Source organism: Gymnogyps californianus, chromosome 27 (assembly GCF_018139145.2).
Source record: "Gymnogyps californianus isolate 813 chromosome 27, ASM1813914v2, whole genome shotgun sequence".
Lineage (NCBI taxonomy): Eukaryota > Metazoa > Chordata > Aves > Accipitriformes > Cathartidae > Gymnogyps > Gymnogyps californianus.
This window is the reverse complement of record NC_059497.1, coordinates 3,544,294-3,558,868: the sequence shown is the minus strand read 5'-3', so window position 1 is coordinate 3,558,868 and position 14,575 is coordinate 3,544,294. Positions and strand designations below refer to the sequence as shown.

Sequence of the window (14,575 nt, the reverse complement as noted above, 5' to 3'; positions counted from 1 at the left end):
GGACACAGCGGGGCCGGGGGGTGCCCCCTGCTCGCCACCCCGGCGCGGAGCAGTAGAGATGGCGGTCCTCCCAGCCTCCTAGAGCGGCCGGGTCCGCCAGCATCCCACGGCTCCTTGCGCTCTCCCGCCGTGCTTAGCGGCTTCCGGCGGCAGGGGCGGTGGCGGCGGCGGGAGCGCGTGCCGGGCGGCAGCAGCAGCCATGGCGTACCGCGGGCAGGGCCAGAAGGTGCAGAAGGTGATGGTGCAGCCCATCGTATCCTTTCTGTGGCGGAGCGGAGCGGGGAGGGGGGGGGGGGGAGCCGGGGGACCTTCGTCTCGGAGCCGCGGGGAGGGCGGGCGGGAAGGAGCTGCTGTGTCGGCCCGTGAGGCGCCGAAGGGCCCCGGGGGCCGTGTTGCCGAGGACTCGTTGCTGTGCTGCGTCCTTAACGCTCCGCTCCAGAACCTCATCTTCCGCTACCTGCAGAACGTGAGTACCGCGGCCCGGCCGGGCTTCGCCCCTGCGGGAGGGGAATGTCCGGGTGCTGCTTGCGCGGGGCCCGTGCGGGGACCGGGGCGCCGCACCGGATTGGTATTTCCCAGTTCGTAACCCGGTTTTTGAAGCCGGTTTCTGTTCAACTGGAGAACTTTCTGTCGTTCAGATACGTGAGAACAGCGGGTTCCGAGTTCAGCGTTTCTTTCTCACGTTAAGGGATTACCTTTGTGGCAGGCGTTTGGTCCCGCAGTCCGGTGTGCAGGGGTGTTTTCCTGTGGCGGTTTTAAAATCCGTGCTGTTACGTGTTCATCAGCGAACACGTAAAGTATTTACAAAATAGTATAATGCCTTAAAAATATCTGATGACGTAACTGAAACCACCGGTGAGAGTTACTCCTCTGAGTGCTACAGAGCTATAGTGGCTGTTGGTAGCGAGGATCGCTTAATGCATAGGACAGAACAAAATTGCTTGGAGTGTTTATGTTCCCGTTTTGCTCCCCTCCTCCATCATTTTGCAGAGGTCCAGGATCCAGGTGTGGCTTTATGAGCAAGTGAACATGCGGATAGAAGGCTGCATCATTGTGAGTATCAGGATGTGCCTTTGTTATGTCTTTTGATTGTTTGGGGTTTTTTTTTTCAGATTCATAAAACTTTTTCATCGTGTCAGGAATAACTAGCATGGGGGGGTAGAAATACTTCATGCCTCTCTAATAAATAGTCTTAATTGTCCAGCCCATGTCAGCACAGCTAATGATAGTTTGTATCATTGCTGAAGTTTAGAGCAGGGGACTTAGCTCACTGACTGCTTTTGTTGCTGATTTTTAGGGCTTTGATGAATATATGAACTTGGTGCTGGACGACGCAGAGGAGATTCACTCCAAAACAAAATCGAGGAAACAGCTGGGTATGTCAGGATGTCTGTGTAACCTGAGGGGTGCCCGACATCTGGTCGCGAGAGCCTTCCACATAGTGGAAGTACCAAACTTTAAAGTACCAACCTTTAAAGTACCAAACATGGGAAGAGTGTTGAGTCTGAAGTCTGAGCAGACACTGGCTGGGTCTCGGTTCCTGCTGTTTCTTGAGCTGGTGGTTTTGTTGAACGTGGAGGAGAATCTCCCTCTGCCCGAGACCAATTTTTGTCTTTCAAACGTCTGTAACAACGTATGGACTGCGCTGCAGTTTTTCTGCAGCTGGGGTGGCTGGAGGGGCCCAGTCAAACTCCTCCCAGCTACATCGAACGCAGGCGGCCCCGAGCAATTCTGACGCTTGCTGTGTTATCGCCGAGTCGAAGCCGGGAACCACCTAAGTGGCGGTATTTAATACTTACCGCCTGCTGACGAGGATAAACAGCAGTCTGCGACAAGTGACACGTTTGGGCTCTTGGTGGGGACGGAGTGATGTTCAAACACCGAGCGCAGGAGTGGAGGTTGTGTCTGATACGTTGTAGTGTGAATTGTGAAGGTGGGCCCTGCGCGACCACCCTCACAGCCCTGCGGTGTGGCCAGGCGGGAAGGGGCTCTGTGTTACTGATAAAAACCTGGTCAGTTATCGCGTGGGTGTCTTCTTGCAAGCACCTTTGCCGTTGTGAAATGTTTTTTTGAAAACGCGAGGTTATCGTCAGAGTCTGGGATCTCTCTAATCCCCCCTTTCCTTTCTCTGTGTTGCAGGTCGGATCATGTTAAAAGGGGACAATATCACTCTTCTACAAAGTGTTTCTAACTAGGATTTGTTGTTCTTCACTTACAACAATGGCTACGGTGCTTCAGAGTGGCTAAACTGCTAGTGGGAGCAGGACCAGCTAGTAGACATGAAGTAGAGTGTAACTGGGCTCACGTGGGCTGAAAAAGGTGCATGCCTTTATGCAAAGAATTTTTTTTTTTTTTTGGTAGTTTGAAACGATGCACAATGTGTTTTGCAAATAAACATTTTTCACATTAACTGTAAATGTACATCTGCTTGCTTTCAGTCTCTTGCCCTTCTGTGAGTAGAGAAGGGGGAGAAATGTTTTCAGAGTGATTTTCACCGTGGATCTGTGCAGTCTCTGATAAGTATCTGTGCGTTCTGGAATGTTACATCTGCGTTAGGTGGACAAGGTGGGCTCGTTCAGGATACTGGAGCGGCGTGCGCTCCTTGAGCTTGCATGGTTCTAGTGAGGGACTTGGGGCTGTGGTATAGTAACCCGGCATTTACAAACTATACTGGTTAGGCGTGCTTGTAAAATAACTTTTATCTTCAGGTCAGAGAAGCAGACAGGGCAGTTGGTTTGGATTAAATCTCTATAACTCCTTGCTTCTTTGGCCAGAGTCTCTAGATTAAACCATGGTGCTGTTAAATAAGTTGGGATATCAGATGTATCAGTTGGGTTTTTATCGTGTTGGTTTATTATTATTATCCGTTTGAGAATCTGGCTGTTCTATTTAAGTTTCCACAAGAGAGCTGAGGTGCTTATCACATGAACAAAAGATAAGTTCCCTAGCCTCCTTGGGACTAGCAGTCCCCTCTGCTGCTTTTCTGATGTAAAAAAAGAGAAAGAAAGGTTTTGGCTGTAATTGTAACTCGGACACTAAGATCGCCTGGATGGAGAGAAATGAATCTTGATACACAGGCTGCACTAGAAATCATTTAATAAGCTTTCAGTATTTCAAAACTTAAATTTGTGTATCATCTTAAGCGTGAAAATTAATAAATTCAAGATGGAAGATTTCTTGCCTCAAAGGATAGAAATACATGAGTCTTCTGGCAGAGATCATCCAGCATGCTTCTCCCATTCCAAGAAGTCGTACATCAGGAGTATCGTAGCAGATGTTCGTGGTAAGAAACTTCTGAGAGGCAGGATGACATACTGCAGTGGCTAAAACAGCTCCAGCTGTACAGCCTGGTAACCGAGTCAGTAGTTTTGTATTTGTATTCACAAGCTGCAAAGTCCTTCCAACATAGAGTAAACAGAAATAACCTACCAGTGTCATTTAGTAATAGAAGCCATCACCAGAAGCTAGCACATATGGAATGAAATAGTATTTTAAGAGGTCGTCTGCATCTGCTTTCCATTTTATCCTTGGCGTACCAAGCGAGGCTTTCAGGGAAGGCGGGAATGAATTGTCTCAGTCAGTAGTTCAGGTGTTGCAGTAAGGGGTCTTTACGATGCAGTGCTGTAAAATTCACCTGCCTGCGTCTCTTTGTTGTTACGGACAGATGATGGCCTTGAGACTGTAAAAATGCAGACTCTTCGAAGTAATTTTGAAGTGACTTTGAAGTAACCGTTTCTCTCTCCAAGTGTGTGTAACTTTTTGCTAACAGCGTGTGTTTAGAAAAAGGTTATTTGATGGGATGTGTTGCATCACGTTGCTTGGCTCCAGTTTATCCAGGGCCACTGAAACAAAACTGGCTCGGAGCCTACAAGGGTCTGTCCTTCTTCCGCTTTGCACGTGGCTGGCAAGCGGCTGCTTTTTGAGAAGAGTTGGACGTTAGGAGAAATAGCTCGTTCTTATCGGCAGTGCTGCCGCCAACTCCAAATTGTGCACTTCAAGACACCGTAATGCCTCCTAAAGCTCCTCTGCTCTTTGATATTATCAAATTAGCACGAATGAACGTCAATATTGGAGTAGGTTGATGATGGGAGGAAGGAAGTCCAGGCTAATCAGCTCTGAAGCATCTCATGATAAGGTACCAAAATAGGCAGTAATTATGTGCGTGGGGGAGTTGCAGAAGAAAAGGAGAAGCTCCCCAGCAGGAAGCCGTGAAAACTGCAGAAAGCCTGCAGGAGAGTCCAGGCGTGTGTGGATGTCCAGGAGGAAACACAGCCCCATTGTTTGAGGAGCGCCTGGCAATGCAGCGTTGTGGTCCAAGAACAGAGCTTCTAGGCATTACCAGCACACAGACGGGGCACAAAAACAATTCTGGCTTTGCCGAACTGGCTTCCCAAGAAGCACTTGTCTGTCCTCATAAAAACCACAGGACTGACTCATCGAAATGCTTGCTGATTTTTTAACCCCGAATCCTTCCAGCTTCCTGAGCGTTTCCAAGCTGCAGGCAGCAAGAAGGTAACGGTCTCATGAGCCGCTTGAACCGTGCAGTGCCAGAATGAGACTCAAACTGGCTGCAAAAGAGTGCGGTAGACAGAAGGGGGTGCTGCGGGCTCGGCCAGCTCCCCCTGCCCCTCCAGCAAAGTGTTAGAAGCCTCCGCAGGAACATAGAGTTCCCCAGCATTCAAGCAGCTTTATTGGCTCCCAAACAACCTGGAAGAAAGCAAACTGGGCTGTCTGGTGCGGGGCTGCTCTCAAATAGCGCGGTAGCCGGACAGGGTGCCTGGATCTCCTGGGCACCGGCACCTTCCCCGGCTCGTCGCACCCTGGGGTGTCCTGCTTCAGAAGGGGATGAGGAGTAGAAGGTTCTGGTTTTGGCTGAGCAAGAGGCAGTGAGGAGGAGCAAGGTAGAGTGAACGCTTACAATTGGGCTCTGTGTTTAGAAAACTCCCATCGCTTGGCTTTCTGCTGCCTTGAAGGCTGTTGTGTTTGCTTTTGCAAATTGTACTTCTCCATAACGTGCAAATTCCTTTCCCTCCAGTGCGGGGGTGTGGGGGAGCGTGGGGGGGTGTGGGTGTGGGTGTAAAGGCTCCTTTTGAAGAAGATGCCTTGAGGTGGCATTAGGAGGAGTGCCTCAGCGTGCTGGATTATTGCAGTGGGATGTCATGTTGTGGCACAAATACCACGCACATCTCTAGGAAACAAAGTGCCTATGGCGGGGTTTGCCAGAGAAAGTTTTCTTACCGCTACCGGCACTTAGATATCTGTCACAACCAAAAATCGAGCTGACGGCAGTCTTAGATACCATCTCACCATACCCGAATGTCTGTTTTGTAGAAATAGAGCTCGCTCCTTCTTAAAAAGCGAGTGAGTGAGACCTGCTTCTGCACTAATGATGGCACAGGTTACGTAAGACGGAGCTCTCTACCACGCGGCGTTTCAGTTTGAGACCATTGCGCTGGTTGTGGCAGGCAGATGAGAGCCCACTCGGATCCAGGTGGAGCTCTGCAGTGTTTGAGTTTTTTTCTTTCTTAAAAGTGTTGGCACCTTTAACAGCACTGGAAGGTGCTTTGAGTAAATATTTGTCCTTTTTCTCTGCCTGTGGCTTTGGGGTTCTGGGAAAAAGGCTGCATTTCTTCCCTTTTGCACTTGGGAGTTGCTTGCCCTGGCCCAGCCCAGTCCTTTTGCGGGATGAGACTCTCCGGGCTTGTGAAAGAGCCCGCCGAGGAGGGAGGCAGAGTGGTCCTGCCTTTCCAGAGGCGAACAGTTTCTCCATGGTTCTTTGGTAGGATGCAATGATTTGTAGGATGATTTATACACGCTTGAACCTAAATCTCTGAGCCAGCCAGCTGCCTGCAGGTTGATGCCCTTCCTGGCTCTTGAAAAGGCGTCACTGCGCTTTTGGTCAGGCTGCGTGGGATGCAGTGGGCTCCATCCTCGGGTAGGACGTGGGTCTGTGTTGGCAGGAGCACCGCAAACAGGAGCAGACCCCTTGCGTAGCCCGTGGCTGCTTGCTGAGCTTGGGCTACCTGCAGCATTTACTGTCTTTTCAGGCCTGTAACCTTCTGAGTGTCTGTAAAATAAGTCAACGGGGAGACGGGATGTGTAGCTGCATGGGCTGTGCAAGGGGAAAATTACCTTTCCCTCCATCGCGCTCTGCCACCGCCCTTGATCCCACAGAGCTCCCTTCTCCCGAAGCCTTGCCACCTCGTGCTTTAGTGCACATTATCTGGGAACTTATTTCAAGTGCTGGTATGTTTTAAGGATTGTGTGCCTAAAAATAATAGTATCAAACTGACAACAGTGGAAGGTCAAGGACTCAAACGGCTTAGAAGCTGTCCCCTTAGGGCAGCATCTGAATATGGAAAACGTGTGGAGGGTAGAGGCAGGAGCTGGGGGAGAGCAGCCTTAAAGCGCTTTCCTAAATTCCCTGCCTGTTCTTGTTCCAGTCCCGCAAGGGAATGGAACTGTTTGGGATTGTTTTTGCCATTTTTCTCCGTGGGCAATAAAACCGATCCCCTCTTTGGCTGAAGATGGGGTTGGTACCCATCACGAGCAGATAGGATGCCATGGGGAGAGGAGTTTGCTGGGCAGCCATTTTGCCCTTCTTCCCCCGAAGCCCTTGCAGAAGGGCTCTCGTCGCACACAATGCCAAAAACTGGCTCCAGCAGGTTTTGTTCGTGGCAGTACCCTCCGTTGGCAGCCCACACACAAGGTGCCCAGCATGGCTGCCCCCCCGTCGTGCCTTTTCACATTCATACCCACCAGGGGCATCGTTACTATTGTTTGTAACATCTCTTGGAAAAATGAGTCATGGGCGTTTTGCCTGCCCTCAGCAGGGAAACTCTGCCACATTAGCAGCAGCAACGCCCGCCCCCCCGCGCCGCTGCCTCGCATACCAGCGGGCCCCTTCGTGCAAGGAGCTGGACTTGCTTCGCTGAAGTTGGTCGATGTTGCTGCTTTTCTTGCCAGCGGTAACCTGGGCTTCGGGGAGGCTGTTTTTCCCTGATTCCCCACGCACAAAAGCCTGGACGGAGTTCAGACCAAGGTGTCGTAGCAAACTCCGTCACCATAAAGACGACCCTGTTCCCGTAGGTCCTTCTTCCCTCCTGTGCCTTGAGCTGCAATATTTAAGCCCAATTTTCCTGCACTTGTCTTTGGGCCGTGTTCCTACCCAGCACAGCATCACGGTGGGTAATATTTTCTGGGCTTCACCCGCAACGGTACCAGTTTGTCTGCGGCAGAGATAGAGGTAGTTATTTACAGCTCTGCTCTGCGGGGCAGGCTGTCGTCTAACTGCAGGATTTGGGGCATAGACGTGGTAAAAAAAAAGCCACGAGATGATAGTTTCAGGTTTGGGCAGTTTATTTTACTCACACGTGAGTATTTATTAAGACCCAGGACGCTCGGGTCCTATTCCAGGTTTTGCCTGTCTCACCAGAAAAGGCGTATGAGATCAGGTTTGCAGAAGGGTTTGCCTTACTGCAAGGGCCAGAGCTTGAAAAGCAGACTGAGCTTTCCTGCAGGTCCAGCCCTGATTCTGGCTGCTGCTTTTCAGAATTTTGCCTTATCTGCTATTCTTCAGTCTCTTGTCTGCAAAATAGGAGCAATATCTAATAGTCCCCTGGGGGGGTGATGGCTGATGGAGTGGTGTGATGTCCTCAGCTGAGTGGAACAGCGCTGCGCACCGACCTGCTGTCTCTGTGGCTCTCCTGCTGCCAGGCAATCTGGTTCATAAATAAATCTGAGTTTTCCGGGGACACTTCTCTCCTTCCCTGGGCTCCCTGTTGAGTGGGTTAAGAGTTAAGGAGACTATTCAGGTGGTTGTTTTTCACCTTGTAAACAGAGCTAGAAGTAGACCAGGTCCAGCTGGTGAGGGATCTTAAAGGTTGCCGGACCTCAGTTGCATTTTTTTTACATTAAGATGCTACAAAACAGAGGGGAAGTTTGCCCAGCCGCCGTACCCCGAGCGTTTGACCCCGACACCAGGGTCCCCCGCTGCACAGGGACATCCAGCGTGCCTGACCGTGCTTTGTGTCAGCGGCACCTGCCGAGCTGCTCTCTGCCCCTCGAGCGCTTGTCACCCTGCGCAGCACGGGCAGCCCCAAGCTGCTCTCGGGGCCCCCTCCGCCTTGCCACGTGCAGGTGTCGGGGGGGACAGGAGGGCAGCGCCAACGGGAGCCACGCTTTGGTGGAGATGGGCTGTCGAGTTAGCAGTACAGCAGGTACCAGCATCCGCTCTTGAAAAGGCTTTGTTCTCAGCCTGGGGCACGGCAGACCGTATTGCACCACTGCCTCCTCCCCGAAGTACAGTGTTTTGGAGCCCATTCCTTTATCGTAAATCAACAACAGAACTAATATTCATATCGAGGAAGTGAGATAATATCGGAGCCCAAGGTGGGCTCCGAAATGGGTGCATGAGACGTGCAGAAGTTTGGGGGGAGAGGGAAAGGGGGACTGTGGTAGGAGCTCTTTATCTGAGAGGAAATTGCACTATTCAAGGGGGAGAGAGCATGTGAGTGTGTGTCTATATGTGTGCGCGCACACGTTTGTGTGAATAACCCTTGCCAGGAACATGAAAGAGCCCCCGGAGCAGGACAGGCTTGCTGCCAGCACCTGGGGTCAGGTTGGCACGTTGCAAACACGGGCTGATCCGTGTGCACCCAGGCTGGGGTCGGTCCGGCCCCGATGGGGAGCCTGTCAGTGCCACCTCCCCAGGCTGGCGGCTTGAGAGGGTGAGAGCAAGTCCCCAGGAGACCCAGGGCTCATGGCAGAAGCAGCCAAAGCAGCGTCAGAGCTGCCGGAGCCGCAGGGTGCCGTCCCCGGGGGGTGGGTACCCTTGGTACCCGGCGTGCTTGGCTTCTGCGGAGTGCAGCCGGGCTCCTCGAGGGAGGAAACATCCCCTTGCTCCATGGCGGAGACGTGAGGCCCAGGGGAGCAGAGGGATTTGGTTAGAGGCAGGCAGTGCAGCAGTGCCAACATCCAGCATCTCTTATAACACCTTACCTGTTTTTCCCAAATAGCTTCTATTGATCCCCAAACAAATCCCGCGGTGCTTTTTCCAGAAATTAATCTGAGAGGCAAGGTCCACCTTCATCTTCTGATTAGAAGCAGTGGGAGTTCCCAGGATTAAAACAAAACAAACAAACCCAGGTTGAATTTATACCTTTATTAGCTGCAGTTGCTTCCCTCTCTTTGAAAAACCCGAACCCTGTTATTTGTTCTTGCGAAGCCGAGCTTGGTCTGGGGCTACCGATGGCTCGGGCTCGGCTTTTCCCCCTCCGAGGGTGACCAGACCAGGGGGTCGGCTGGTGCCCAGGCAGCACCAAGGTACATTTGGGCAGTGGGGAAAGATGCTCGGCGACAGCTGATCTGAGCCCAGACCTTGCGCAGCCTCTCAGCCCTCCGGCGAGAGGGCTGCGGTCCAAGGAGCGGGGAGGGGAGCGGGGGGGGGGGCCGGGTTCTGCAAGCCAGCTCTTCCAGCTTGTCCGGGACCTCTCTGTGGGTTATCTGGGAGGGTGGTTGGACCCCTGGGGAGGGGGGCTCTGCTGGGTCTGAGCCCAGCTCCCTGCATGGTGGCGGGGCACGGTAGCGAAGCTGTCCCAGACTGATTGAGTTTCTGCAGGGTGGGCATCCCCTTCCCCCAGCTGAGCTTGCCAGTGCTGCTTTGCCCGGCCCCGGCCCCCTCCCGGGGCTCAGCCTGGGCTCCCTGGATGAGTTACTCCCTGGATGAGTTACTCCCCGGATGAGTTACTCCCTTCCCCAGCTGTTGTGAGCAGGCTCATGCTGAAAGGGTGTCTCTGGGGAGAGTGTATCTCTTTCCTGCTCCATCAATCTCCCAGCCCACCTCCGGCACCGCCTGATGTGCCGGGGCAGCGGCAGGCTCTGGAGGGCTCAGCTGTGGGCTGGAGATGGCTCCCTGCTCCTTCCCCTTCCCCCAGCTTTTTGCATAGCACCCAGATTTATTTTTACATAGGAAGGAGCTATGGAAATAAGTCCTGGGCCTGGGCTGCTGCACAAACAGTGAAGGGAGGACTCAGGGCTGTGTTGTCCTTTCCCAAGTCCCTTTGATGGTACCAAGTACCTTTTCCTTGGGACTGACAGAGAAGTCGGGCTTTGCAGCGGACAACAGCAAACGCCCCTTGCTCTGCATGCCTGGGGGACGTCGGTCCTTAGGGGATGCGGTGCGATGAGAGGAGGCAGCAAAAACGTAGGGATGTTGCAAGGCGGCCACGGTGCATCTCCTGCGGGTACGGAGAGGGGAGCACCAGCAAATGCCGCTGGGAAGGCAGCGGGGCCGCAGCCCCATCCAGCGCGGCTGGAGCCTGGGCACCTCCCCGGGCTGCCAGCCGGCAGCAGCGTGGCAGCTCCGTCCTGCTCTGCTGCAGAGGTGGATGGCTCCTGGCAGCAGACGGGCCTTCGGCTCCCGCCGTAAATGCTGGGTGGGTTTTTTTCCCCTTGCCCTGGCACAGGTTTGCTGGAGTCCGCAGGGATGGCGAGAGCGACCTCAGCCCCTCCGGGGTGAACCCTCCCTGCTCTCGCCCCAGCTCTGTGGGACATGGGGGTTTCTCTGCGTGGTCCCTGCTCGGATGGGTGGTCTTGGCACCTCTGCCCGTGCTGTGCCGGGCCGTGCCCTGGCCTGCGCGGGCACAGACGGGCTGCAGTGTGCCGTGCCTTTTTAGGAAGGGTGGTGGGGAGGGAGTGGGGAAGGAAACATGCCTGCCTCGTTATTTAGTGTCCCACACACGGAGCCTGCCTGGCCCTCGGGAAACCTCCATCCACTGCGCGGCTGGGATCTGCAGCGAAAGCAAACAATGGGATCCCCAGAGACAACAATGCCCCATTGTCCTTTGAAGCCATAACAATGAAACAATAGACCACAGTCTGCTCCCTTTATTCCCAGGCACACCCCCCCGCAGCCCTGTCCTGCGGCCCCGGGGCTGTCTGCGTTCGGGGGCTCACACCGTCCCCGAGGACCCGCCGCCGCTGCTCGCTGTCCCCCCATCCCGCTCGCACGGCTCCCATCCCTCGCTCGCGGGGTGAGTCTCGGGGGTCCCCGTGGCCTCCCCGTCCGCGCGGGTTGTGCCTGAGAGGAGAAGGAGGTGGCTTCTCGCAGGCTTTGATCCTCGGGGTTTCATCAGCGGGAGGGATGGAAAAGTCCCGTTAGGTCACGCGGTCCGTGCCCCGGAGAACAGCGGGGCTTTGTTGTCTTTGGGGATGGCCACTTGTCAGCTCTCGCCGTCACGGCACTCCCTGAAGGTTTCCTGGTGTATCCTCCTCCTCGTGGGATTAGAAACAACCCCAGCGGCTGTGCTCACCCTGGTCACTGCAGACACCCTCAAATGCTCTGTAGGAGGGTGGGCCTGGGGAGGAGGCAGGAGGGGATAGAGGCAGGAGGAGGGGATGGGGTGCGAGGGGACCCCACCATTCTGCAGGAGCTGGGGCACCTCGGGGACCTTTGAGCTGCTTCCCGGACACCTTTGCTCTCTTCCCTCTGTGTACTGGCCACATCCAGCCATCCCCAAGGATGGCACCCAGTCACCGCACAGTGTGGGGGAGATGCTGGGGGGGCTCCGGGCAGCGGGAACGTTGCTGCAAGGCAGCCTTAGTGTTCCCAAAACACAGAGATGGAGAGAGCCAAGGCTGTCGTTAACTGGGGACTGCCAGGGCCAGGACCAGCGCTGTCTGGCCGGGCTTGGACCTGGTGTGGATCAGGGCTCAGATCCCCATCCTGGCTCTGGCAGTCAGAGCAGGCAGCGCACTGCACCTCTCCGTGCCTCTGCTTCCCCGGCTGCGCTGGACCTGGGCACCTCTCCGTGCCTCTGCTTCCCAGCTGTGCGTGTGGCTACGGCACATGGCCACCATCGTGTCTGTGTCAGCATCCTCGGCAGCTGGGCAGCAGCGAGTTGGGGTCCGATTTGTCCTTTTCCCGGTGCTTCTTTGGCAAGGAGGGAGAGGGGAACCCGGTGCTGGGCTCGGGGACATGGGGACCCCCCTCTCCCCAAAGGCCATCGCCAGCCTCCTCCTGCGCCCCGGCTCGTTCAGAGGCGTGGGAGCTCCTGGAGGCCCCCGCTCCTCCCGCTTACCTATGGGCAGGCAAACCCACCTGAATAGGTAATGAATGGAGGAGAGAAAAGAGCCCGGAGTACATTGTGTTTCCAACGGGCCGGGAACAATTGCTAAATACAAATCACACAGAGAAAAGGGAGAGAGAGAGAGACAAAAGAAAGAACCCCAGCACAAAGGAGAGGAATGAAATGGTAAGTAAAGTCAAACAAAAAGGAGCCGGGCTGAGACAAAAGAAGGGAACAATATCCCCGAGGCAATAGGCTCCTGAACAATGGGGACAGTGACAGCGGCACAAAGGCACACTGTTTGCAAGTAGACGTTATCTCACACAGCCACTGGCAGGCCTGGCCCTGGCGCTTCTATTTTCAGGGATGCTTTTGTGCTGCACTGAACAATATTCCTTGCATGGCTGCAGATAGAGAGATGAGGGGGGTTTGGTTCTTTTTTTTGCCTTCCCGGTGCCAGCTCTGTAATAAAAACAGGTTCAGCCTTTGGAGAGCAGGGCAGAGCGAGGGGGTGGGTGGGCAGAGCTGGCTGAGCCGACCGGCCGATGCCAGGGATGGTGCGGCTTCGCTGGTGGATGAGCATCGGTCGATGCTGCCTCCTGCAAGGGCCAGGCTGGGACCCCAGCACCGCTGGGCAGCCGTGGCAGGGCTGGCACCCCGGTATGAGCGGGAGCTGATGGCTCTGGGTGGTGTGTTTTATGACTCACGTCCAGGGCTTATCAGCCCTGAGCTTTGCATTTGGCCAGCTGCACTGAAACCAGAACCGGGCAGACCAGAAAGATGGCTTTTTCCGGCTGCTTTTGTTTCAAGCACTTAAGTTTTTAACATCTGAAGTGTGCAGGCAGGGACAGAGGTGCCTGCTGGGCTGAGAACTCCCCTGGGTGCTGGCAGAGCTGCCCGGCTGCTGCCAGGCATGGCTCCCTGGCATCCCTCCGCACCCATCCCCTGCTCTGTGGCCGTGGGTGAGTCACCCAGCCCTGGTGAGATGAGGCAACGGCACAGTTTGGAGGGGTTAATCTGCAGGTCACGGCTCTGCAATGCTCGGACACCACAGTCTGCCAGAGCAGAGTCTGTCCACCCTGGGTAAGGACGTCCCCGACCGATCCAGCCTCTTCTTACCAACCACCAAGCTCAGGTTTTTGCACAACCTGGAGCCACAGGAAAGGATGGGCAGGCAGCTCCCCTTTTCTCCTGTTATACTGGGGCTGGCAGGAGCTGTGCAGGCACTGCCACGGCTAACGGGGCTGGGGCAGGACGGGGCTCTGCTCTGCACCCTCTTTGTCTTGCCTCCTGCTTGCTCAGGTTGCCGATGCATTGCTGTCCCCAGCATCCCGCATCCTCGGCCGGTGAAAATCAGCAGCGGCCCCTTGGGATGTGCCATGGGAGCCGGCGCGTGGCTGCTCCCATCAGACAGGCTTTCCCAGCCCACGATGGAGAGCTCGCTTGCTGTGCCTGCGATGGTTTGTAGGCTTCAGTGGAGCTGGTACAGGTTTCATGCAGCTCTTGCCTGGAAAACCCTCCTTTGGGGCCTTCCTGGTTGTCTCCCGATGTCTGGTCCTGCCTGGTTATGGGCTGGCTGCATTGCGTGCCTGGGGTCATGCTAACGTGGCTACACGCCAGCGCATTTACCAACTGCGTGGGGTTGTTATTGCAGGGCATGTTATCAAAGCACCCCGTCTGCAGCACCCAGACGCTTTCTGATCCAGCTGGATCCGTCCGTTTGGGCAGGGAGTGATGTTCCCACAAGGCACCCGTCCCTTCCTGGAGCTCCCGCTAATGCCCTTTTCCCCTCTGGTCCCACACTTGGAAAGCCATCCCTCCTACACCACCCCACCGCGAGCTGCCGCAAACCGTGGGGATGTCACCCAGTTACCGTAAGTGACTTGGGAGAGGAGAAATCAGGGTGTTGCGAAGACAGAGTCAAAGACGCCCCGTATCGGTGCCGATCTCCTGAGACACCCAGTTTTAGCAGATGAGTTTAGCTCTCACTTGAAAAGCTGCGTTTTCTGATATTGATCACGTTATCTGAGGGTACATCCTGTTGCTAACTTTGGCTGCTTCCTCTGTTCAACAGCTGTTGTGCAGCTACAGCTGCTTTAAACCTGCGCGGTGGGATGGCGTGTGTCGCGAGGGGGGGTTTGGTGCTCGTAAAAATGGATCCCGGGTTTCTTTGACCGTGGTGAGCAAGAGCAACGCGACGTCTCGGAGGTGCTGCAGTGAGCAGGGTTGCATCCTGCCCTTTCCTGCCCAGCCAGTGAATCATGGCACAACCAGATGCTGAGGACACGGCGTGGAGGGGGGGGGGAAATATTTGGGGCACTAAATCAAAGCAAAGCGGCAGCGTCTTACATTGAAGTTGTTCTCAGGAAAACGGTTCCCTAATCCTGACCGCCCGGTATCTGATTTTGCGGTTGTGTTTGTACACGTGCTCTGAGCTGTGTCTCGAAGTGCAAAGCGAGCGCAGGAACAGTCGTTCTCCCCAGGCTAAAGCCCTTGTACCCTCTGTG

At 54.9% G+C, this 14,575-nt stretch overlaps 1 protein-coding gene across 1 annotated transcript; it reads left to right on the top strand.

Annotated features, from left to right (window-relative positions):
• Positions 1-187: 187 nt before the first annotated feature.
• SNRPE (small nuclear ribonucleoprotein polypeptide E) lies at positions 188-2,417 on the top strand. The gene is made up of 5 exons (XM_050911421.1): positions 188-253; positions 440-466; positions 991-1,053; positions 1,298-1,376; positions 2,140-2,417. The coding sequence occupies exons 1-5, from the start codon at positions 200-202 to the stop codon at positions 2,193-2,195; spliced, it is 279 nt and encodes a 92-aa protein (XP_050767378.1). The 5' UTR covers positions 188-199; the 3' UTR covers positions 2,196-2,417.
• The last annotated feature ends 12,158 nt before the right edge of the window (positions 2,418-14,575 follow it).

Bases quoted from the DNA above. Each gene is read 5' to 3' on its own strand.
- SNRPE (XM_050911421.1), top strand. From the start codon at position 200: ATGGCGTACCGCGGGCAGGGCCAGAAGGTGCAGAAGGTGATGGTGCAG. The intron at 467-990 runs GTGAGTACCGCG...ATCATTTTGCAG, and splicing joins TCTTCCGCTACCTGCAGAAC to AGGTCCAGGATCCAGGTGTG. The intron at 1,377-2,139 runs GTATGTCAGGAT...TCTGTGTTGCAG, and splicing joins AAAATCGAGGAAACAGCTGG to GTCGGATCATGTTAAAAGGG.